This window comes from Sinocyclocheilus grahami, unplaced genomic scaffold (assembly GCF_001515645.1).
Source record: "Sinocyclocheilus grahami isolate Dianchi unplaced genomic scaffold, SAMN03320097.WGS_v1.1 scaffold109.1, whole genome shotgun sequence".
NCBI classification, from domain to species: domain Eukaryota; kingdom Metazoa; phylum Chordata; class Actinopteri; order Cypriniformes; family Cyprinidae; genus Sinocyclocheilus; species Sinocyclocheilus grahami.
This window is the reverse complement of record NW_015505288.1, coordinates 1,350,842-1,374,240: the sequence shown is the minus strand read 5'-3', so window position 1 is coordinate 1,374,240 and position 23,399 is coordinate 1,350,842. Positions and strand designations below refer to the sequence as shown.

The 23,399-nt window shown below is 35.0% G+C and overlaps 2 protein-coding genes across 2 annotated transcripts; both read left to right on the top strand.

The window, feature by feature from the left end:
* The first annotated feature begins 24 nt into the window (after positions 1-24).
* On the top strand, positions 25-16,241 carry evi5a (ecotropic viral integration site 5a). Its single transcript, XM_016277176.1, has 17 exons — positions 25-103; positions 369-505; positions 2,539-2,692; positions 2,766-2,990; positions 3,083-3,157; positions 3,241-3,366; positions 4,184-4,327; positions 4,833-4,922; positions 5,080-5,171; positions 5,249-5,309; positions 5,445-5,498; positions 5,592-5,711; positions 6,343-6,474; positions 6,566-6,715; positions 8,810-8,956; positions 10,233-10,316; positions 15,698-16,241. Exons 2-17 carry the CDS (start codon positions 408-410, stop codon positions 15,782-15,784), a joined length of 1,839 nt encoding a protein of 612 aa, XP_016132662.1. The 5' UTR covers positions 25-103; positions 369-407; the 3' UTR covers positions 15,785-16,241.
* Positions 16,242-16,958: 717 nt separating this feature from the next.
* gfi1aa (growth factor independent 1A transcription repressor a) lies at positions 16,959-21,964 on the top strand. Its single transcript, XM_016277175.1, has 7 exons — positions 16,959-17,024; positions 18,890-19,053; positions 19,583-19,768; positions 20,131-20,483; positions 21,101-21,238; positions 21,331-21,496; positions 21,650-21,964. The coding sequence occupies exons 2-7, from the start codon at positions 18,948-18,950 to the stop codon at positions 21,826-21,828; spliced, it is 1,128 nt and encodes a 375-aa protein (XP_016132661.1). The 5' UTR covers positions 16,959-17,024; positions 18,890-18,947; the 3' UTR covers positions 21,829-21,964.
* The last annotated feature ends 1,435 nt before the right edge of the window (positions 21,965-23,399 follow it).

Below are 23,399 nucleotides of genomic sequence, written 5' to 3'. Positions count from 1 at the left end.
GGAAGAACCCGGTGTGACACCTTCTGTCACTGGAACAAGTTTGACAGAGGAAAGATTTTGTGGAGACATTCATACCCCCAAATGCCAAGAATCTTGCACTCTGGTAAGAAATCTCAGTTTTCACTATTATGAGGCCAATGATCCTGATATAAATGTCATAATATATGATATACAGTATAATGTAGTTGTGATACATGTGTATGAAAAAAGCAATGCACTGATATGTTTATATTCCATCATCTTCACATATACATAGATACTCAAATACATATATATATATATATATATATATATATATATATATACAGTATATATCCATAAGTACTTTTTTTTGTATTTTGTGTTTCTGTCATTTAATGATGTTTTAGCTCATTGGAGAGAGACACTCAGTTTCTAAGGCATTACATATGGACTCTTTGACTGTACCATCTCTGTCTCCCTCAACGGGATCTCAGCTCAGTGTGGATGAGATGAAGTTACTCGCTAAACTAGAGGAACAGAACAGGTAACTTCTTCACACCCATACCATGCTGTTTTCTATAAAAAACAACAACTTTAACTAAAAAGTTACACATTACGTTAGTGAGACATCTCTTTTTCCACACTGTGTGCCCAACTTGTTTTCATTTTCAACAAAACTTCATTCTGTTTTTTAAGCTTGTTTCCTCATGAGGACCTAAAAAAATATCCCCAAATTTACAGGTATTACTATACTTGTGGGGACATTTGGTCCCCATAACGTAGGGAATACCAGTACACACACACACACACACACACATTTGTTTCTGTGAATTGTGGGGACTCTCCATAGACTTCTATTACTTTATACTGACCAAACGATATTTTCAATCTCCTAACCCTAAACCTACCCCTTACAGAAAACCTGTTTGCATTGTTACACTTTCAGATAAACATCGTTTACTATTTTTAATAATTTTTTTCCCTCATGGGGACCGCAGGCCGGTCCCCACAATGTCAAAAATTTCAGGTTTTACTATCCTTGTGGGGACATTTGGTCCCCACAATGTACACTGCAAAAAATGGCTTATCTTACTTAGTATTTATGTCTTGTTTCTAGTCAAAATATCTAAAAATTCTTAAATCAAGATACTTTTACTATTTTGCTTTAATTACTTCCTCATTTCAGCGTAGCATGGAGGTGATAAGTTTGTGGCACTGCTGAGGTGGTATGGAAGCCCCGGTTTCTTTGACACTGGCCTTCAGATCATCTGCCTTTTTTGGTCTCTTGTTTCTCATTTTCCTCTTGACAATAACCCATAGATTCTCTATGGGGTTCAGGTCTGGTGAGTTTGCTGGCCAGTCAAGCACACGAACACCATGATCATTTAACCAACGTTTGGTGCTTTTGGCAGTGTCTGTGGCTCCTTGTGAAGGGTGTCAATGATTGTCTTCTGGACAACTGTCTGATCAGCAGTCTTCCCCATGATTGTGTAGCTTAGTGAACCAAACTGAGAGACCATTTTGAAGGCTCAGGAAACCTTTGCAGGTGTTTTGAGTTGATTAGCTGATTGGCATGTCACCATATTCTAATTTGTTGAGATAGTGAATTGGTGGGTTTTTGTTAAATGTGAGCCAAAATCATCACAATTAAAAGAACCAAAGACTTAAACTACTTCAGTCTGTGTGCATTGGATTTATTTAATACACAAGTTTCACAATTTGAGTTGAATTACTGAAATAAATTAACTTTTCCACGACATTCTAATTTATTGAGATGCACCTGTAGACAAGAATAAGATAAGCCATTTTTTGCAGTGAAGCATAAACAAGTACACACACATACACACACACACACACACATTCATGTACTGTATATCAAAGATTTAAAAAGAGTGCTTACTAACAGTATGCTATTTATTTGTTTATTTTTTAATGGCATTCAACATGAAACATTATTAGATGCATTTCAAATGCTGATCATGTTGAAACAGAACTTATCAAAAGTAGATTTGTTGTTTTTAATGACATCAAGCATCAAACAAACTTTCTTTCAAAATAATTTTAAAGACTGCATGCATATATCATTCATGTTGATCATACATCTCAAAATATACTTATCAAAAGTATGCTATTTATTTGTTTGTTTATTTATTTTATTGACATTTAGCATTAAACCAACATTATCATATGTATTGCAAATAATTTATGTATATTTAAAATATTCATGTTTATCATACATTTCAAAATAGTACTTATTAAAATTATGCTATTTATTTGTTTGTTTAATTTATTTTCATATACATTCAGAATTAACATTATTAGATGTATTTCAAATACTGTATGTATATATTACTACATTTTTTAAATATACAATTGTTTACACAGCTTAAATACTGACTTCTTCTGGATTATTGTAAAGAATTAAGGTTTTTATTAATTAATAAAATGATTTTGAATGATTCGTTGAATGATTAAGTCATTCATCCCTTATAATTAATCCCTCAGTTCTGTTTGGTATATGAACTTGAGAAGTACACATAAGATCTACACTCCTAAACAGGCTATTTTTCTCAACAGGCTGCTTGAGACTGACAGGAAGTCTCTGTACCCTCTGAATGGGGTCCTGCAAAGTCCCACCTCACCCAAAACCTTCTCTTTTGATGATGACATATGGGGCAATGTCATTAAAGAATGGGACGACTGGCGCAAGAGAAAAGTGGGACAGATCAAGGTAACCAACTCATAGATCCACCAGTTTCATGTCATGATTTCAGTCTCGTCACGCCGTACCATTCTTCCCTCAGGTGCTGATCAGGAGGGGTGTCCCTGCTCACCTGCGGCCCGCTGTGTGGCAGCTGTTGTGTGACGCTCAGAATGTGGCCGTGCGACAGAAGTACTCAGATCTGCTGAAGAGCTCGTCTCCCTCTGAGACGCTGATACTCAGAGACCTGACACGTATCCTCCCTCAACACCAGCTCTTTCACAACAAGGCCGCTACCTGCCAGAAACCACTGTTTAATGTGCTGAAGGTTAGACAACCGAGAAAATCTATACCTGTGATCATACAGAAAAAAGTGTAGGAATTATGCATTTACATAACACAATGTGGCTTTAATTACAGGCTTACTCAATCTTAGACCGAGAGATTGGCTATTGTCAGGGAAGTGTGTTTATTGTAGGTCTATTGCTCACACAGGTAATGAATTGCTTTTTTAATTTAAATTGTACTTACAAATTGTAGCTAGTACCAGTCAATGAACTGAGATGATTACCTTTTAGATGGCTGAAGAGGAGGCCTTCTACATTTTTGTGAGGCTAATGAAGGACTTCAGAATGAGGGATCTGTATAGATCCAATATGGTTGAACTCGGCTGCTGCATTCACCAGTTTGACGCTATGATTAAGGTAAACACTTATAATTCTACACTATTTAAAAGCACATGGATTATTTGTAAAATGTCCTTTCCAAAAACATTGAGCTGAGTAAGCCACATAAAGCATGTTACAAACGATCTGCTGAAGTATCTTTCCATTTCCTGATAAATGTCAGATTTCTAAAAACTGCACATTTGACAAGAACTTCTTGTAGATGTCCAGATTTGGTGTTTTGTAAGTAGGGAATAGTGGGGTTAAGAAATGCGATGCGAAGTGTCCTCTAAGCAATGCGAAATTAGAATACATTTGTCTATAAGATATCTTAGTATATTTTATATGTAATATAAAATATATTTAAAAATATATATATTTTTTTTAATAAAAAATTAAATATATATTTTATATGTAATATGAAAAAATTTCCGCAGTCATTACTCTAGTTTTCAATATCACACAATCCTGCTGAAGGATCATTCTAATATGCTGATTTAGTGCTAAAGAAATATTTCTTATTATTATCAATGTTGAAAACAGTTGTGTTGCTTTATATTTTTCTTGAAACTGTGATAACTTTTGATTCTTTGATGAACATACATTTTAAAATAACATTATTTAACTGTTAATTATTTTTTACAAAATCATAAAAATGACCCTTTTGAATTGCATTGTATATGATATTTGTTATTTGACCTAAAAATTTCCTTGGACATAGAATGTTGTTTAGCATAAAAATGCTTACCAATACGTGGTCACATGACAAAAACGGTACACAGTTTTGTAGCTAAAGGGGGCGACACATCTTACTCCACTCATCTGATGTCTGATAATATTTTTCTCTTTCTGATAGGATCAACTTCCTGAGCTTCATTCCCACTTCCAGACTCAGGGTTTTCAAACCTCTGTGTTCTCCTCCTCTTGGTTTCTCAACATCCTCCTCTCATCTTTACCAATCAGAGCTGCCATTAGGATTTTTGATATCTTCATGTGCGAGGTATAATTAATCACGTCACTGCATCTCATCATAACCCATCACTTCACACTGCATGGCATGTAACTTCTATGTAAAAATTTATAGATAATAGATAAGAAATAACCAGCCAGTGATATTTTAGTATTATTTACATTCTATTTTAGTGTTTTGGATTAGCTTTTATTTTTATATTTTCAGTTTTCATTTTAGTTTTAGTAATTATGTTTTTTTTTTTTTTATTAATTTTTTTTTTTTTTATTTCAGATTTAGTTGAACATGAATTTGACATTCCGTAACAGTAATTTTTGTATTTAATCTTATTTATTTCTATCAGTAGTTGCGGAGTTTAGGTTTCAGTTTTCTTAAGTTTTTCATCTAATATTTTATTTTATTTTCAATTACAGAAAACCTTTTAATATTTGTACTTTTACCTAACAATAACAACGCCAGTATCTAAATATTATTTGACTGACAGTATCAGTGATTATATATATATATATATATATATATACACGTGTGTTTGTAGGGTTTGGAGATCGTGTTCCGGGTTGGTTTGGCTTTACTTCACATGAAGCAGACAGAACTCATCAAGCTTGATGTAGAGGGAATGATGAATGTAATGGAGCACCTCAATGAAACTACATTTTTGTTTAGTTTTTGTTTGTCACTTGTTAGCGTTAAGGATTTTTAAAAATGTTTTTACAATCATTATGTCTTTGAAATACTGCCACTTTTAATTTTCTTGGTGTTCAGAGTGATTCTGTTGTTTTCAGTGCTTGCAGAATCTGGAATCATGGGCTTCAGATCCTGATGGAATCATTGGAGCAGCATATCAAATAAAATACAACCCCAGCAGAATGAAACAGTATGTGTTTTCTTTGTTCCCGTGTTTGCATATCCAATTGTCTATGCAAACAAAATGATTGATTTGATTGGTTTTAGATTGAGACAAGAGTATGCATATATCAAGACAAAAAAGCTGGAGGAGCAGGAAGAACTAAATGTGAGTACTTGTTTGTTTCTCTTCACATAATATTTCTCAACAGTACAGAAAAATCGGTCTTCAGATTCTGAATCAAAACCAAAGCCATTTTCAGCCACTGAAAATGCTTAGTTTGTTCTTTTGCCTTATCTCAAGGGACTTTCTTCAGAGAACAAACATTTAAAGCAGAGGCTTGCTTTACTGGAGAAGGTAAGTTTATTGCAGTGCCTATATGTTAATGTTAATTTTTTTTTCTCTTAAGATATGTTCACGCTCTTACTCCCACATGTGCCGACCTTCCAGAGGTGCTCAGAAAAACTGGTGTCACAGCTGAAGAAAGAACTGGAGAAAACTCGGCTAAACACAGCCAGGTCACAAAGCGCTTTAAAAGAGATGCAGGCAAACATCTTGCAGATGGAAGAGGTCAAAATGAAGTCAAATCTTCCATGCAAACTTGTTTTACACACATTAATATGAAGTATTAAGAGTGTCTTAGAGTGCTGTCTTAGAGTGCTGCAGTGATGACCTAAAATTGTAGGCCAACCCAGAAGATAGCATCACCCTGGTTTCTGAGAGAAAAAAGTCAGCAGGAGTTTTTCATTGCATTTTTGATTACTGCAAAAAATAAGCTTTGCATCCAATAAAAGTTTATGATTCTTACACATTTTGTTAATCATGATAGTCTTCACAAATAAACACAACTATAATTCATTTGAAGCCTAAATACAATCGCCGGAAGTAAAAAGTTAATGTCACCATCGCTAAGCTCTTTCAGTCTTTATTTAAACAAACAAAACATATCCCTGAGAGGTTAAGTTAGAACAGTTTTCAAAAGCATGATTGACTTCAGAACGAATTATTTTTATTTTTTTAACGATGGAACCGGAAGTACTCAAATGCTAACTCTTTTCCAGGTTTTGGCCTACAAAAATAGGTCATCCTTAGTTTATTCATAGGCTATAGTGAGTTAAAGCATGTTAGACGTCACATGCTGATATTTAGACAGGTTTGGGGTTGCTTCCGTAATTAAAATGTGTGTGTTTCTGTGTTGTAGGCTGTGCCTAATGAGGACAGTGTGATGCATCTGCAGACGGAGCTGGTCAGCTGTAGACTGCAGGAAGCAGAGGCACTAACTGAACTCAAAGTGCTAAAACAACACATTAAAGACCTAGAGGAGAAATGGCAGGTAACTTTGGATGGGGGTAGAGAAAAGAAGATATTCATTGTTCAACATACCATAAGTAAGGGTTATCAAAACCTCACTGTCTCTCTCCCAGAGGCAGCAGGTGCAGTGCGGAGGTCAGCAAAAGGTTAGCAGCGCACAAAATGAACTGCAGGTGGAGCTGTTAAGCACAAGACTAAAGGAAACACGCACTCAAGCCGCGCTTAAAGAGAGCCGCCACAGACTGATGAAGCTGCAGACAGAGGTTAAAACCCTCAGCTGATCATATCTGCTGGTTTACTGTACAACTTTATGCACTGCAATGTGTGGGATAAAAGAGCAATGAACGCTTAGTTCTGATCGCTTACTCCTGGAACTGGTTTTAAGTAAAAAATATGACACTTAAATACACTATAATATTAAGTGCATTTAATATATAAATTATATATGATATTATAAAAATATATAACAACCTATGACACTCTTGCATTTGCACGCGTGCACGGGGATAATCACTGAGACTTGAACAACGAAAGCCTGGCCTAGATTCACATTTGAGTCTCTCCAATAAACCAATAAAGGTCCCTCTCTTTCTCACTTGCATACAGATCTGCAAGTTGAGATAATTCTTTCTCAGAAGCTATAAATAGCATTAAAGTGTGGGAATTAAACCGCGCTAGTAGCGTTGCTTCAACAACCCATTGGTGCGCACTGATCATCACGACGCAGATCAAGGCAGCAGCGCCGTGTGAATCGCGCAATCCGTTTCGCTTCAGTCGTGCTGCGTGATAGAGAGAGGATGACGCTTTACAGTCTTTTTGCTGTATTTGTTGTCTTTATCTTTCCGAAAAAAGAGGAAAAAGAGAAAAGAAAGAAATGGCCGCAATCAGACTTTTAGCTTTTTAAACTGTTAACTTTAACACAGCCAGTAATTCTAAAAATCAATAACCAAAAAAAATAAATAACCAAAAAAAAAAACTTTTGGATTGATCATTATGCTGGAAAAGCGTGGGCTCTAATACGTTTCAAATGTGAAATGTATGTATTACTTTCCTGTATTCATTTTTCTAACGTTATGAATTTTATATTGAAATCAACGTTACTTACCATTTTCTATTGGCCTAATTATTAGTGAAATGTAGGCTACTATATTATAGTGAAAATTGTTTCATCGTAAACGTAAATCTTACTCTTTCTTAAAAAAATCTAAATTTGGTCCAGTTTGTGTATATGTGGCTGGAGGTGATTAATTATTAATTAACTAGGAAAATGAAAAATGGGACTTTGCTTGCTGAGGCATGTTATATAATACTAAATAATATGTAATATTATTGTAATATGTAATATATAACATTATTTAGTTTAATATATAATAAAGTTATTTAAAACTTTTTTCTTCACATTATAATCATTTATTATAATAATTGCATTTGATTTAGGCCTACTGCATTTCAGAATTTCGGTATCTGTCTTCTTTTCCGACTTTTTTGAGTTAAAAACCCCCTTTTTAACTTTTTGGTAATTCAAGATTCAAGATTTTTTATTTGTCACATACATGGTTATATAGAGAATATATGACCAGCAGTGAAATGTAAGTCAGGTCCACTCCATGGACAGTGCAATTATTAAAGAATACAAACACAAGAAAATTATATATAAATATAGGTATGGAAAAAGTAAGATCAAAAAATAAGAATAAAATCAAATGCGCAGGACAGTATACTGTAGACTTAATAAATATTAAGATGAGCAGGAATGTACAAGAGAAGAATGTGCAAACAGGTTGTACAGGCTACTTACATAGTAGCAATAGAGGTAAAAAAGTAAATAAATCAAATATTACAGAAATTGCTGTGTGCAAGTAACAATGTCAGTATATTAAGTGTCTTACTGATAATTAAGTGAAGTCATGTTGGTGCTAAGAGACTGAGTTTGAGTTTAGGAGCCTGATGGCCTAGTGGAAGAAGCTCCTCCTAATTATGTTAATTATGATTTGTTTATTTTATTAATTATGATTTTTACTTTTAATTTGATTAATTATGATTTGTTTATTTTTATTCAAATGCATAGGCTACATATTTCATTTACCAACTGGAGAATTTGTCAATGTCATTGCATCATGATGAAACATCCTGAGATTTCAAAATGATTCTTATCTCTGATTGGGAAACATTACAAAGATGTCTAGAAATGTCTACGGGTTCGAAAGACAGGACACCTAAATCAGATTCTGACAAACTGAAATCACTTACACAGTTAGTACTGCAAATCAATGCTAAACTATGGAGTAAAACATGGGGTTGTTAAATGTGACCTCTTGTTCAATCCTCTTGTATTAACGGTTCTCTTCTCACTACAGAACAAAATTTACAGTAACCAGCTAAAACCAATTGAAGCACACATAAACAGCCAGCAAGATCATCTACAGGAGCTGACATCTCAGAACCAAGATCTGTGCAGCCAGTTACAACAGAGCAGACGGCAGTTTTCAACTGTTCAATACAAGGTAACACCACACCTGACATCATCTGCTATTTGACAGTCTGGAGGTGTCTAATTACAGTGTCATTTACCCTCGCTGACTTCCTTTAGGCTAAATTAATCCTGGTCTGTACAAAGAGCATCATTAAATTTCTCTCACTCACCTCTTAAAGGAATATTTTAGGTTGAGCACAAGTTAAGCGTAGCCGACAGCATTTGTGGCATGAAACCACAAAAAGTGATTCCCAATTGTCTGCATTTTTCTTCAAAAAAGCACAAATCTGGGTTATAGTGAGGCACTTACAATGGAAGTGAATAGAATAAAATACTAAAACACTGTTTCAATTGTACAGCCACAAGACGTAAACAATATGAGCATTATCATGATTCTGGTGTGAAATAACATTGTTCCGTGTAAAGTTATATTCAATTTTAAAACTTTGTTACCATGACAATACAATGCCATGAACACTAAAATATGATTTAAACAGCTTTACAGTCAAATAATACACAAGTTTTAACAGAATAATGAATGTAAGCGCTTTTATGGAATTTTAAACTACAGATTTTTTGCTTTTAAAACCACTCCAAATATTAGCCCCATTTACTTCCGTTGTAAGTAACCAAATTTGTTTTGTGATTTTTGTGATAATTAATATTATGCCAAAATTCTAGCAACCCGGAATATTCCTTTAACTAATTTTCTGACTGACTGACAGTCACTGACAGAGGAAATGAAAGCACCTCACAATATACAAGCCTTTTCCATGAGCTCTAATCACAGTCCAAAAACATAGTTCATTTGTAAAGCTCAGATCAGCGACTGTTCCATTTATTCATCACACATGACATATGACACACATGTGCAAGAGTGGCCTGTCTGTTGATCACCCAAACAGCTTTGAGGGAACCGGTATCTTCTGCTTTTCTAGAAGCAGATCTATGATAACATCTTTCTCACTCTGCTGGCCAAATCTTCAGATGCTGGCGTAGTTCACACACTCAGACCAGGCCTCCACATTGCACTTGTCTATCAGCTCTTTTATGCAGAAGTGATTTTGCAAGAAAATGCCAACACTGTATCTCACGTTACAGTGATGTGAAACAGACAACTGCTTGCATTAATGTCACTGCAAAAGAGTTCTGCACCGTATGGGCTAGTCTGGTGCGATGGTGGTAGACAAAAAGATTCGGATGAGTTTAAGTCTAATTTCAAAACACTGAATGTTACTTTACTGCTCATATTGTGACTCCAATTGCTGTGCTTCAGTGAATTTAAGAGGTGTTTACCTTTTCCACAGCGAAAAGAAAAGCAGGACAAAGAAGCAGCAAACTTGACCATAATTGCAGTTCTTCAAAAGCAGATCACAGAGTTACAAATTCAAGTATGTTTGACCTTTTTCATTTCATGGCACATCAGTTTATCTTTTTGCACTTCAATAGGCCCAGCAGTGTACTTATCCATAGCTTCACAGACTGAATATCAGTTTTGCTCCTGAGTGATTGGACAATCAGTATTTATGGTCATTTTAGCTAATTCACAAATGAAAAGTAAAAGTCTGTCGTTTAAGGGTTAAATCACCCAAAAATTAAAATTACTAATCAGTTACTCACCCTTAATGAGGTTTGCTATCATGTGTCAAGCAAGTATGGTTATGCTTCTGTTTACCGTTTTTGATGTGCTCTATGTATGTGTGTTGATCAGAACTTTTCCATGACATTCTAATTTATTGAGATGCACCTGTATATGTTAAAACATAAAATCTGTTCATCATAAAAAGTGATCAATAGACTTGGATTAAACCGCTCAAATTAATATGGATTACTGTTGCAATGTCTTTATGAACTTTTTGAAAAATCAACTTTTTAAAGAAATTCGACTTTCAGTGGAGGCACAGAAATGTCTCAGGTTTCATTAAAAATCCTCATTTGTGTTTTTTTGAAGATGAACAAACGTCAGGCTCAGAATGACATGACGATGAGTAATTAACAACAGTTTTTTTTCAGGTGCTGTGTGTACATTAATGAGGAAAAAAATTAACTTAAATGATTTTAGCAAATGGCTGCAATATAACAAAGAGTGAAAAATGTAAGGGGGTCTGAATACTTTCCGTACCCACTGTACATCTGAGCGTGAAGGCCTGTCCAAACCAAAGACGATAACTATAACTATAAAGTTTTAATAATCCTTCCAATTCTATGAGAATAGAAAAGTCCAACACAGAGGAACAATATAGTCTGAATCACTTTTAGTACATTTTACCAACTGATGAATGATAGAAACATTGACACCCAATCAGAATCTACTCAACATTAAAGAGCATAAGAATGTAAAACAGTGAACAACAGAACCTTATAAAACATCTGTTGGGGTGGACGATAATATAGTTATCATAATTGTTATCTTTCTATTTATCGTTCTTGGCATGAATGGGCCTAAACCTTATGTAAAAGAAAAAATTTAGAGTGAGGGCATGGTTATTTCTATCGGAGTTATAACATATATATATATATACTGTATATCACACATTCAGTTATTTTACATGTACAAATCCAGACATATTGCAAACTGGTATTTGTTATCATATTATTTTCATTTATCATTATAATCTTAAACACACTGGTTTGTAGTTCAAATAGTTTTACAGTTTACTGCACTGTTATTATTATTTGCCTATTGTGCTTAATGAAGTGAAAGTCTCACAGAAAATAGCTTACTTCCGGATAACAAGCAGTTACAAAATAGACAGGGTGAATTTTAATTTCATGATTACTTTAAGCAAGGAAATTCAACTCCAGCTTATTCTGAGATGTAAACATTTTCAAAATTTTGATTGTCACTTGCTAGCCACATGTTTTACACACCTTGTCAAGCCGAGGTGGTGCACCCAGACAAATAAATCTTCCAGTAAGACCGCAGATTACAATTAGACTGTGTTACTGTGTCAGAAGCTACATAGTGAAGCTAATACATGTATGAGCATGCTAATGCTAGGTACTGCAGCACATCAAGGCACAGAGGAACCAAAACGAAACTTCTGACATGAAATGAAATTAGTCAAATACACGTGTCACAATAAGCCATCAGAGCCATGATCACGCACGCATGCTGTGGAGCCAAACTTCTCCTTATTGAGAGAACATTTTCTCAAATAGCCACACAATGGCCAGGAAACTCTTAGCACCTCTCAACACGTCTGCCTCCATGTGATTTGTAGCACCCCACTGTTCAGTAGATTTACAACCAGAAACCCCGACCTGCAGGTTCATGATGAGCATAGCTGATTACAAAGATAACGGAAAACCTCCTCCCATTGTAACCGGTTAACCGTGCTGCCTGGTTCATTATTGTCTTGCAACATAGCATTGTCAAAAAGGTGCTAGTGAGATAAACTGCTGTTCACATGGTGCAACAAGAAGAGAATAAAGCCACGTGACAAACAATCAGTCTGTAGCTAACATATATGTGACCCTGGACCACAAAACCAATCATAAGGGTACATTTTTTGAAATTGAGATTTATACATCATCTGAAATCTGAATAAATAAGCTTCCCATGGTTTGTTAGGATAGGACTAATATTTAGCCGAGATACGTCTATTTCAAAATCTGGAATCTGAGGGTGCAAAAAAAAAAAAGTTAATATTGAGAAAATCGCCTTTAAAGTTGTCCAAATGAAGTTCTTAGCCATGCATATTACTAATCAAAAATTAAGTTTTAATATATTTACAGTGGGGAATTTACAAAATATCTTAAAGAAAAAGAAATTATCAATATTTATGAGAATAAATATATATTTTAAATTCTTTAAAATTTATAACAACATATAAAATGAATAAACAATTGATGAAACCTACATCTTTTTCTAATAAAAACAATATTAACAAAATATATAAATTTTACTTGAATAAACTCCTTTTTCAAATTTAGACTACTTGGCATGAAAACCTTTGCTCTACAACACTTCAGGCTGCAGTTCATTTGATACACTTTATTTGCGATGTCACTTGCATTTATTATCTATTTTTATTTTATAATTTATATTCTATTCTGTTATTTTTATAATTTCTATTAAAATAATACAAATATTGAAATATTAAATATTTGAATAAATATTACATATTTTTACATCTTTTTTTATTATTTAAAAAAAAAAGAGAAAACTTTCTGCATTTTTAGATTTTCAAAAAACTTCATTCTGTATGATTTATAAGGTTGTTTCCACATGGGGACCTAAAAAATGTCCCCACAAGGTCAAAATTTACTGGTATTACTATCATTGTGGGGACATTTGTTCCCCATAACGTGATAAATACCAGGTACACACACACACACACACACACACACACACACATTTCTTAGGCATTCTTCTTTTAAAACCAATAAATTGTTTAATTCCTAGATGGATATTTTTTTCCAATATATGAAGAAGTTTGATTTTACAGAGAGAAACTTTCCTGTAGTTTTGATTCTAATGCAAAAATTTGCCCATGATGTTTCCTACTCTTCCCTATCTGTAGCGAACAGAAACACTGTCAGTGGTTTGAGGTCTGGTGAGAAACTGCCACTATCAGATAACCTGTAGGTGTGAGCGCCCCTAAACACCTCCTGCTTGCTGACTGATTTTCTGTGGTTTCGGTGGCAAGGGGAGCCAGTCTGATTAAATTAGATGGATTCTTATTTCTCATAATCTGGTTTGTTACTGATAGCATTGTGTTTAGCTCATAAATGTTGTAGTCAAAACTCTTTGGGAGATTGTATTAGAGTTCTGTGATAGCTAGAAGTTCTCATATCAGTCTGTACTGATGTAGAAATATAATGCTGTTGTGTTTTAAACAGCAATAGGAATGTATGCATTCTCAACGTTAATTCCCACATGCGTGGTTTTGAATTGAGAGCTGTGTATGGCTATGATCAAATCTCCTTATTTAAAGAGCTGCTAAGCCATGTGCCATCTCTGATTGCTCTCTGGTTGAGCTGTAGTCTCAAATTTAGAAATAACACTCTAAAAAAAAGATGGTTCTTTAAGGTTCTTTACATGCAGTAATGGTTTTATTTAGAACCATAGCATTCTGAAGAACCCTTTTATGCTGAAGTGCTCACATACTACTTTTGGCCTTCATAAACAATTGTTTTCACAATGAATTGTCATTCATTAATGTATTCTGCTATTAACTGTTGTTAGAACACTTTTTCATTTTTGCTACAGTTTCACATAAAAAAAGTACCTAACTGACACATTGCTGTTGTTGTTGATTTTATGTAAAACCCTAATTCAGGATATTATAAGACCAGGCAGATAGAGGGGTAAAAAAACAATATTAATAAATAATGTATACAAAAAATACTATGATATTAACATACTAATATTAATGAAAAACTATCATTAAAAAGGTTATTTATAACACCAATAAGGTCCTATATAGCATTTTCAAAGCATGGTTCTATATGGAACCCTATAAAAAAGGTTCTATTTAGCACTAAAAATGGTTCTGCTATTGTTACAAGCTGAAGAACCCTTTTCTGGTACTGTTTAGAACCATTTTTCTTAAGAGTGTGGTCGTGAAAGCTTACATCTCATTCTTTCTTCTCATAAAAGTGAATGCTCTGAGAACCTTGAAACCTCAAACCATTATCACAGCTACTTTATGCAGCTATTTCAATCACGTACTTACTAAAGAGATGCAGAAAGTCTCTGCCCTAGAAGAAAGCAGAGAAAGAAAAAAATATTGCTGCAGTCATAGTGTCTGTTCAAGTCTGTCTTTGGTTTCCTGTTCTTGATGTGAGGAGGTTTGTCACGTTTACACTCTGTGCTGAGATAGACTGTACTTTGACTTCGCATTTGCTCTTTATACTGCTATTAGCTTTAGTCTTGAAGGACTGAAGACAGAGGACAAATGAGTTGGACTTCATCATAACATCAATTCTAAGTAGACCACGGTAGCAGAATATTAAAAACATGTTTAAATAAATTTGAATACATACTTAATTTGAATTCATTTTAATTTTAAAACATAATTTAAAAAAAAATAGAAAATAAATACATAAATAAAATTAAAATAAATAGTTAAAAATGAAAACAAATCAACATTTTTTTTAATGCATTTAAATTCGAATAATTAGTCATCCCATTATTATTATTATTGTTATTCATTCAAAAATACACTTACTATATTACTATATATTCAACAAAACCAATCTCTAAGACAGTGAATGCAAATATCTGACTCTACATGTCACTATGCTATCTGCAAAGACACACTAAATCTATAACTAGGCCTGCAACAGAATATTAAGAATTAATAGACCTATCAAAAGCAAGATAATAGACAAAGAAACAAAAATGCACTATGAGGATTTTTTTTGTTGCCTAAATATGTGAGACATCTTTTTTCACTTTCTGTGGCAATCGTGGTTAATTGTGGTAATTCTGCATATGCATATGTCAGTGTAGAAACATTAGTGCTGTGTGCCTTAAAGAGACAGTTCACCTAAAAATGAAAATGCTGTCATCATTTACTAACCCTCATGTCATTCCAAATCTGTATGACTTTTTCCTTCTGTGCAACACAAAATTTCTGCAGAAGAAAGAAAGAATGTCATACAGGTTTGAAACTATGTGCATATGATATTTTTGGATGGATTATCTCTTTAAAGCTTAAGTGCCAATATAATCATCCCTTAAATGTTAGGTTCTGTATAATGTTTTCAATCAAAATGATTATGTAGTCTTTGTGTAATACAGGATTGATCTAATTCTTTACAGATTCAAAGCCTCTCCAAACATACTATGTTTTCTCAACCCACATCGAGGCCTTCCACATCCACCTCTCTGAAGCACAATGACACCTAAAAATGGACAGCTGCCCTAACGTCCCGTCATCCTGTCTCCAGAAGCACGCCATTCGGTGAGACACTGAAGATGTTCTATTAAGAGCGCTACCCACAGCTGCAGTCTCCACTATGAGAGAGTCTTCACAGCCCCAGCTTTTAAACATGCTGCAACACTTTGAGTGTCATGAGCAGAGACACACTGTGACAGTTTTGCCATTAACACTTGAAAGTGACAGCAAGATTTCTCATTCTTACCAACAAAAAAAAAGTTGTTAAATGTCTTAGATCTAACATTCAAGTAAACATCACAAAGCACTTAGTACTGTCACGCTGTAAAAGAGGTTTTAGTCATGGTCAGCCGCAAGTATCTTAATGCTGGATACCTGTACTGAAAATCCGGCTGATTGAACAACAGTGATTTCAGACAAATTAATCTCTTTTTGACCCAGTGTCACTGGAATTTATAATGTTTTAGCCTCCAGGATTTCTCTCTGCTGTTTCAAATGTATAAGGATTTGATCAACTTTATGTCAGTGTCAGTAAATAAATCAATATGCAGTAAACAGCACATATGTAATGCACTACTATGGAAATATCAGTTCATTTTTAAACAATTTTCACACTGTGTACTATGATCAACGGTATAGTGATAATAATATAAGATTATTTAATCATTTTAATCTGGCTTTTCTTTTATTATTTTCTCTTTATTTTCTTATAGTGCTTTCTTTGTATTTATAAAACCTATGTCTCAAATCTACAAATATAATTTAAACATGTATTTTAATTAATTTAATTAATTCGAACACGTTCATCATAGTGTATTCAAGTCATTGTATGTATGGATTGCATTTGAATGTATTTTTGAAAATACAATAACACCCAGCGTTGGCTGAAATGTTATTTCTGTAAGAATAATTGCAGAAAACCACACCTGGGGCAAATATAAAATCGTCCCACATAGACAAGAAGCCAAAAATCCTAATGTGATTTAGATCACTATGGGCGTCTACAGTAATCAGACTACATCATAACATGCAGTTCATAGAACAACCATTTAGGTTCTTTTTCAACTGGGATTCAAATGCATGGAGTTGTCGCTGCAGGCACTTACAAAAATGGGGTGAAATGTTTGTGAGACACGATCAAACACGGTCGCGTTCAGGAAGTTAAAATGTGTATTTAAGGCGCGTGTTTGCGCGGAGGCAGGTCGAGCGCAGCAGTCATCAGTAGCGGAGCACAACAGCGCAGCGCAACAGGTGAGTTCCGTCCTGACTCAGGACAATCAGTTTAGACCGACAGCGTGCAGACTTTAATCTTGATGGATGCCTTACTTCTCTTACCTCGATTTCTAATTGCATTTTCATTCGAATAGAAGGCAGGTGTCATAACTTTAAAATTTCGCTTTTGGATAAAGTTTCAGTTATCTTGACGCATTGACCGAGGTACGTTTTAAGAAATCTTCGTTTCTGCACATATTTTGCAAGGTAGGCTAATTCTAACTTTATGGGGAAATGTTAAGCGATAGCCTACTTGTAGTCACACACTTTGAGTGTGTACAGCCGGTGCGCCAAAGTTTTTTCCTTAGTTCAACATCACTAAAGCCAGTTTATACAACCTCCGCGTTGGTCTTTCAATGTTGCTAAATTTTGATTCAGCTGCAGACAGAACATTACATTGCCTAATGCAGGAGTTTTCAAACAGGGGTCCAGGGACCCCCATGGGACGCAAGGGGGTGATAGGGGGTCTGGGGAAAAAGTCAGATTAAAAGAAAAAATGTCAAATGAAACAGAAAATGGAAATTAAACAAAATGGGAAAGGTAACATTTTATAAAAATTTAACAATATAATGATTTGATATTGCTTTCTATAGACTAATCTGAAATAATGAGATGAATCACTGTTTGATTCTATCGATAGGACCAATTTTAACTTAGCATAAGAAATAAAAAGCATGTGCTTTTGTGAAGCATACACTTGTTATTTCTAATATTTTATTTTATTTTTATTTGATTATTTATAGTTATCGTTCCTTCCTTTTTCATGCATATAAGGGAGCCTAAAGATAAGTTGTACATAGGCTATTGCATCATATTCTTGTCGTCGCTGTTTATTGCTTTCAAGGTATAAAACAGTTTTGGAGCAGTATTTTTGTAAAAAGTGCTATACAAATAGCATAGGCTACTTAATTAAAAATGTTTCTTCTCAGGTTTAAACAGAGAGTCAACAGAAAAGATATACATTATGAACTACAACTTAAATATTTTCAAGATAACAGCTATGATAATAATTTATTTTGGCTTTAGTACAATACAAAAGCCAATTATTTAATTTTGAATGTAACATGTATGCATGAAAATATAGCTCATGTTCATGGATGCTGAACAATTGTCCTAAATGAACAGTCACGTTTTATAAAACAAATTCGCCGTTTTCCAACAGAATTACGCGATCAGTAGAGGTAGCCTATAATGCCGTGACACATAGCTAGGCTATATAAATGTACAGAGAACAACCAATTAAATATTTTCTTTAGCTAGTCTACTTCTTAAGTTTTCTATTAACTATGATATTAGCCCATAACCTGAACAACATACCATTGTGCGTGAGACAAAAATAAAGGTGCTATTCATAATTCTAACCTTTTCAAATAGGCTTAAATGATCGTCTTAATTTAATAACACGGCCTTATTATTAGGGAAATTAATATACAGTGTTAAATGCTTTTTGAAACTGTTTGTACTTGCATTTGATGTTCCTTAAGTCTCGACATTAGGTGATTAACGACTAAAACAAAACCAATTAGTTATTGGCAATAATAGCCTGGGCTCCATTGCAGGCCGTGGAAGTGACGTGAGGTTGGTAGGCTATATCACGCTGACAGAGGATCAGTTTACTAAACAAGGCTTTGAGATCAAGTTGCCAAGAGCCTATAACAAAGTGTGCCGTGGAGTGCCTCGACTTCAAATCGTTTTTGCTTTGTTTGGGAGGTTTTGATTGCAAAAGGCTGCATGGTAGAGATTTGACAGACCAATCCTATTGAGTTCTGTGAAGATCAGGTGCACAGGTGCACATTTTTTCACACCGGTGCTCTCGATCTAAATCCATTTTGCTCCATTTTTAGGCAGGATTGGAGAGCCGTGAGTGATTGGTGACCCTGAACCTGATAACGGAGAGTAAACATGCCGAGGTCATTTTTGGTGAAGAGCAAACGAGCGCACAGTTATCACCAACCCCGTTACCTGGACGACAACTGCATCCCAATTGAGAAACTTCTCACATGCCAAGGTACGAACTCTAGGTCCAAATTAAAATAGCCAATTTGATTAAAAATTTAAATAAAATAAAATTAGTAATTTATAGTAAATACTAAAGTGTTTTTGAACCATACTATAGTAAAGTGTATTATACTGTATATATTATAGTATTTAGAACACTTTGTTAATGAATGCTACAGCATACTGTAGTATTAACTATAGTGAACTGATAAACTGTAATAAATACTGTGGAATACTTTAGTTTTTACTACAGTAAACTGTAGTGTATTGTAGTAAAATATTCCCTATCGTTGTAGAAAACTTAGTACAGTATTGGGTACAGTAATTTGTTTGTATTACTATATTTGTTATATTACCACAGCAACTATAGAATTACCACAACAGATTAATTCAAGTACTTTACTATAGTATGGTTCAAAAACACGATAGTATTTACTATAAATTACTATAGTATTTTTTCATGTGGGTAGTAATCAGGCATTGAAAAACGTTTATTAAAATAAAGGTGGCTAATGCATTGTGAATTTGATTGGGTTTAGAAAGTCAAATAGGGCAGATCCCCGAGAGCCCGGTGGAGGTGGGTAATCATTCCCCTAAGGCCAGCATGGTGTGCACAGCGGATCATTCCTCTCAGCAGTCCCCGCTGAGCTGCGAGGGCAGTGTGTGTGACCGCTCATCCGACTATGAGGACTTCTGGAGACCTCTGTCATCAGGAACCTCTCCAGGTTGACATGTTGTCATTCTCTCTCTCTCTCTCTCTCAAAAAAGTTACAAAACTGTCACTGTGGCGGTAGCCTATACCTTTCAAAACAAACATGTACACGTTAGATAGCCTATTATGCTGGCTACTTAATGTGTAGGCTACTTTAGTAGCCTACCAATAACCTACGCACCTTTACTAAAATGCAGGCTAGCTTACCATTTAGGGTTAAATAAGGCGTAACCTAGCTTGCCTACCTTTTATCTTAGGGTACCGACACTTTTGACAGCTTTGTAATTTTTTTTTGGGAGTGTATAAATTTTACAGTTATGAAAACGCTTGTGCACAATACTCATTACACTTTCCTTTTAAAACATTTCACTCTAGATCTGGATAAATGCCCGGTGTCTTCTCCAGATGACTCTCAGCCCTTCGACATGACTTTCCGTCCGTATGTTTGGGCCCATTCAACATCCGAACTTAGACACCTCATTCAATCCTGCAACCGTGTTTCTGTGGATTCAGACATGGACAGAAGTGCCCATCTACTAATTGAACCAACACAATCCGGGCGATTTTACCAGGACTATGGCTCTCTGACCACTAATTTGTTGGACAAAAGAGGCTTTTATGCCGACATCAAGATGTCAACAAAAGTAGCAGAAATTGACTCAGAGTCTGATATTATGTGCACGCGTCTTCAGCTAAATGGGTCGTACAAATGTGTAAAATGCACTAAGGTATCAACATTTCTATTATTTAGTGACTTCTAAAAATATATTTCTAGGCTATAGGCTATTTCTATCAGCAGCTTGTCCTTAACTATTCACTCCAAATGATCTATTAAAAGAATAGAAAGTAATAGTTCAAATAAACAAAACTTTGATTTTAAGAAATTCATAATTAGTAGGCTATTTGTCTATAAAACTAATTTACAGTATTTAAGTATAGTAGCCTATTTAAGCCCGTTCACACCAAGAACAACTTGGGTTATATCGTCCACAACAAGGTTCTGTTTATTAAGCGCACGCTGCAGTAGCCTATATGCCAGGGTTCCTCAAATCTTGCCCTGGAGGGCCAATGCGCTGCAGAGTTTAGCTCCAACCCTAATCAAACTTACTAACCTGTGATTTTCTAATGATCCTGAAGACATTGATTAGCATGCTCAGGTGTGTTTGATTAGGGTTAGAACTAAACTCTCCAGGAAAGTGGATCTCGTGGGCCAGATTTGAGGATCCCTGCTATATGCCATAGCCTATCTGCCGCTATCAAACGACTGTTTAAAATCAGAGAATTATGTTTCTTCTTCTAAACACCTGCACTAAACCGTTCTAAGCATGCTTTTGTTCTTAAACAGGTGTTTTCGACCCCTCATGGGCTAGAAGTTCATGTGCGGCGGTCACATAGTGGCACGAGGCCCTTCGCGTGCGAAATCTGTGGAAAAACGTTCGGCCACGCCGTCAGCCTGGAGCAACATAAAGCTGTACATTCACAAGTAGGGCCAAAGCTTGCATCATCACAATATTTTTTAATAATTCTGTCAGACGATCTCATAGACGATCTTACTAATGACATTTTTTCCGGCAGGAAAGGGTCTTCAGCTGCAAAATATGCGACAAAAGCTTCAAGAGGTCGTCCACTTTGTCCACGCACCTCCTCATCCACTCTGACACCAGACCGTATCCCTGTCAGTACTGCGGCAAACGATTCCACCAGAAATCGGATATGAAAAAACACACGTTCATTCATACAGGTGATTTATATTTTGATGAAAATAATGCACATACATTTTTCTGTCAAGTAGCCTGTTTGTGCAGTGATAAAGGGTTTGTCCGTGTGAGTCAAAGTTTTGCTGAGACTTAAAGAAAAAAAAAGAGAGAACAAATACTCTTCATATATTTTACAGGTGAAAAGCCCCACAAGTGTCAAGTGTGTGGCAAAGCCTTCAGTCAGAGTTCAAACCTCATCACGCACAGCAGAAAACATACAGGATTCAAGCCTTTCGGATGCGAACTTTGTGGCAAAGGCTTTCAGCGCAAAGTAGATTTGAGGCGGCACAAAGAAACACAACATGGACTAAAATAATAAGACCAAAAATATTCTTTTTATGACCGTTTGTTTGCACATGTGACACTTTGTAGAATTAGAAGGTAGTCTAATATTGTGTGGTTTTATGGATTAAGGCAATTTAGCAGTAAGAGATTTCAGATGCTCATGACAATTCCCGTTTTTTTGTAACAAGCTGTGATATTTTATCTTTGCCAAGCATTAAAAAAAAATAAAAAATATCAGTTCTTATATTTTTACTTCAAAATATGTATTAAACATTTAAATTGATTAAAATGAAATGCTCCACCATAAGATACCCCTCATGGGCTAGAAGTTCATGTGCGGCGGTCACATAGTGGCACGAGGCCCTTCGCGTGCGAAATCTGTGGAAAAACGTTCGGCCACGCCGTCAGCCTGGAGCAACATAAAGCTGTACATTCACAAGTAGGGCCAAAGCTTGCATCATCACAATATTTTTTAATAATTCTGTCAGACGATCTCATAGACGATCTTACTAATGACATTTTTTCCGGCAGGAAAGGGTCTTCAGCTGCAAAATATGCGACAAAAGCTTCAAGAGGTCGTCCACTTTGTCCACGCACCTCCTCATCCACTCTGACACCAGACCGTATCCCTGTCAGTACTGCGGCAAACGATTCCACCAGAAATCGGATATGAAAAAACACACGTTCATTCATACAGGTGATTTATATTTTGATGAAAATAATGCACATACATTTTTCTGTCAAGTAGCCTGTTTGTGCAGTGATAAAGGGTTTGTCCGTGTGAGTCAAAGTTTTGCTGAGACTTAAAGAAAAAAAAAGAGAGAACAAATACTCTTCATATATTTTACAGGTGAAAAGCCCCACAAGTGTCAAGTGTGTGGCAAAGCCTTCAGTCAGAGTTCAAACCTCATCACGCACAGCAGAAAACATACAGGATTCAAGCCTTTCGGATGCGAACTTTGTGGCAAAGGCTTTCAGCGCAAAGTAGATTTGAGGCGGCACAAAGAAACACAACATGGACTAAAATAATAAGACCAAAAATATTCTTTTTATGACCGTTTGTTTGCACATGTGACACTTTGTAGAATTAGAAGGTAGTCTAATATTGTGTGGTTTTATGGATTAAGGCAATTTAGCAGTAAGAGATTTCAGATGCTCATGACAATTCCCGTTTTTTTGTAACAAGCTGTGATATTTTATCTTTGCCAAGCATTAAAAAAAAAAAAAAAATATCAGTTCTTATATTTTTACTTCAAAATATGTATTAAACATTTAAATTGATTAAAATGAAATGCTCCATCATAAGATCAATATGTAGGACAAAAATTTTATCAAGTCTGTAAACACATATTCTTGTGATGGTTCCAATCCTTACAGCAACTTACATTTACATTTAGTAATTTAGCAGACTTTTAAGCAATGCACCAGTCAAACAAAGTAGTGGCTTGAAAATTAACATTTGAGGTGTTGTAGAAGAAAATATGAAAGTACAAATTAACCACTACACCACTTTAACCACATATTTTTAATCTAAGAATATATTCTGCAATGTGTTGTACTGCATTTTAAGGTTTAATAAATTTGTTTAGGAAAAAAATCCTG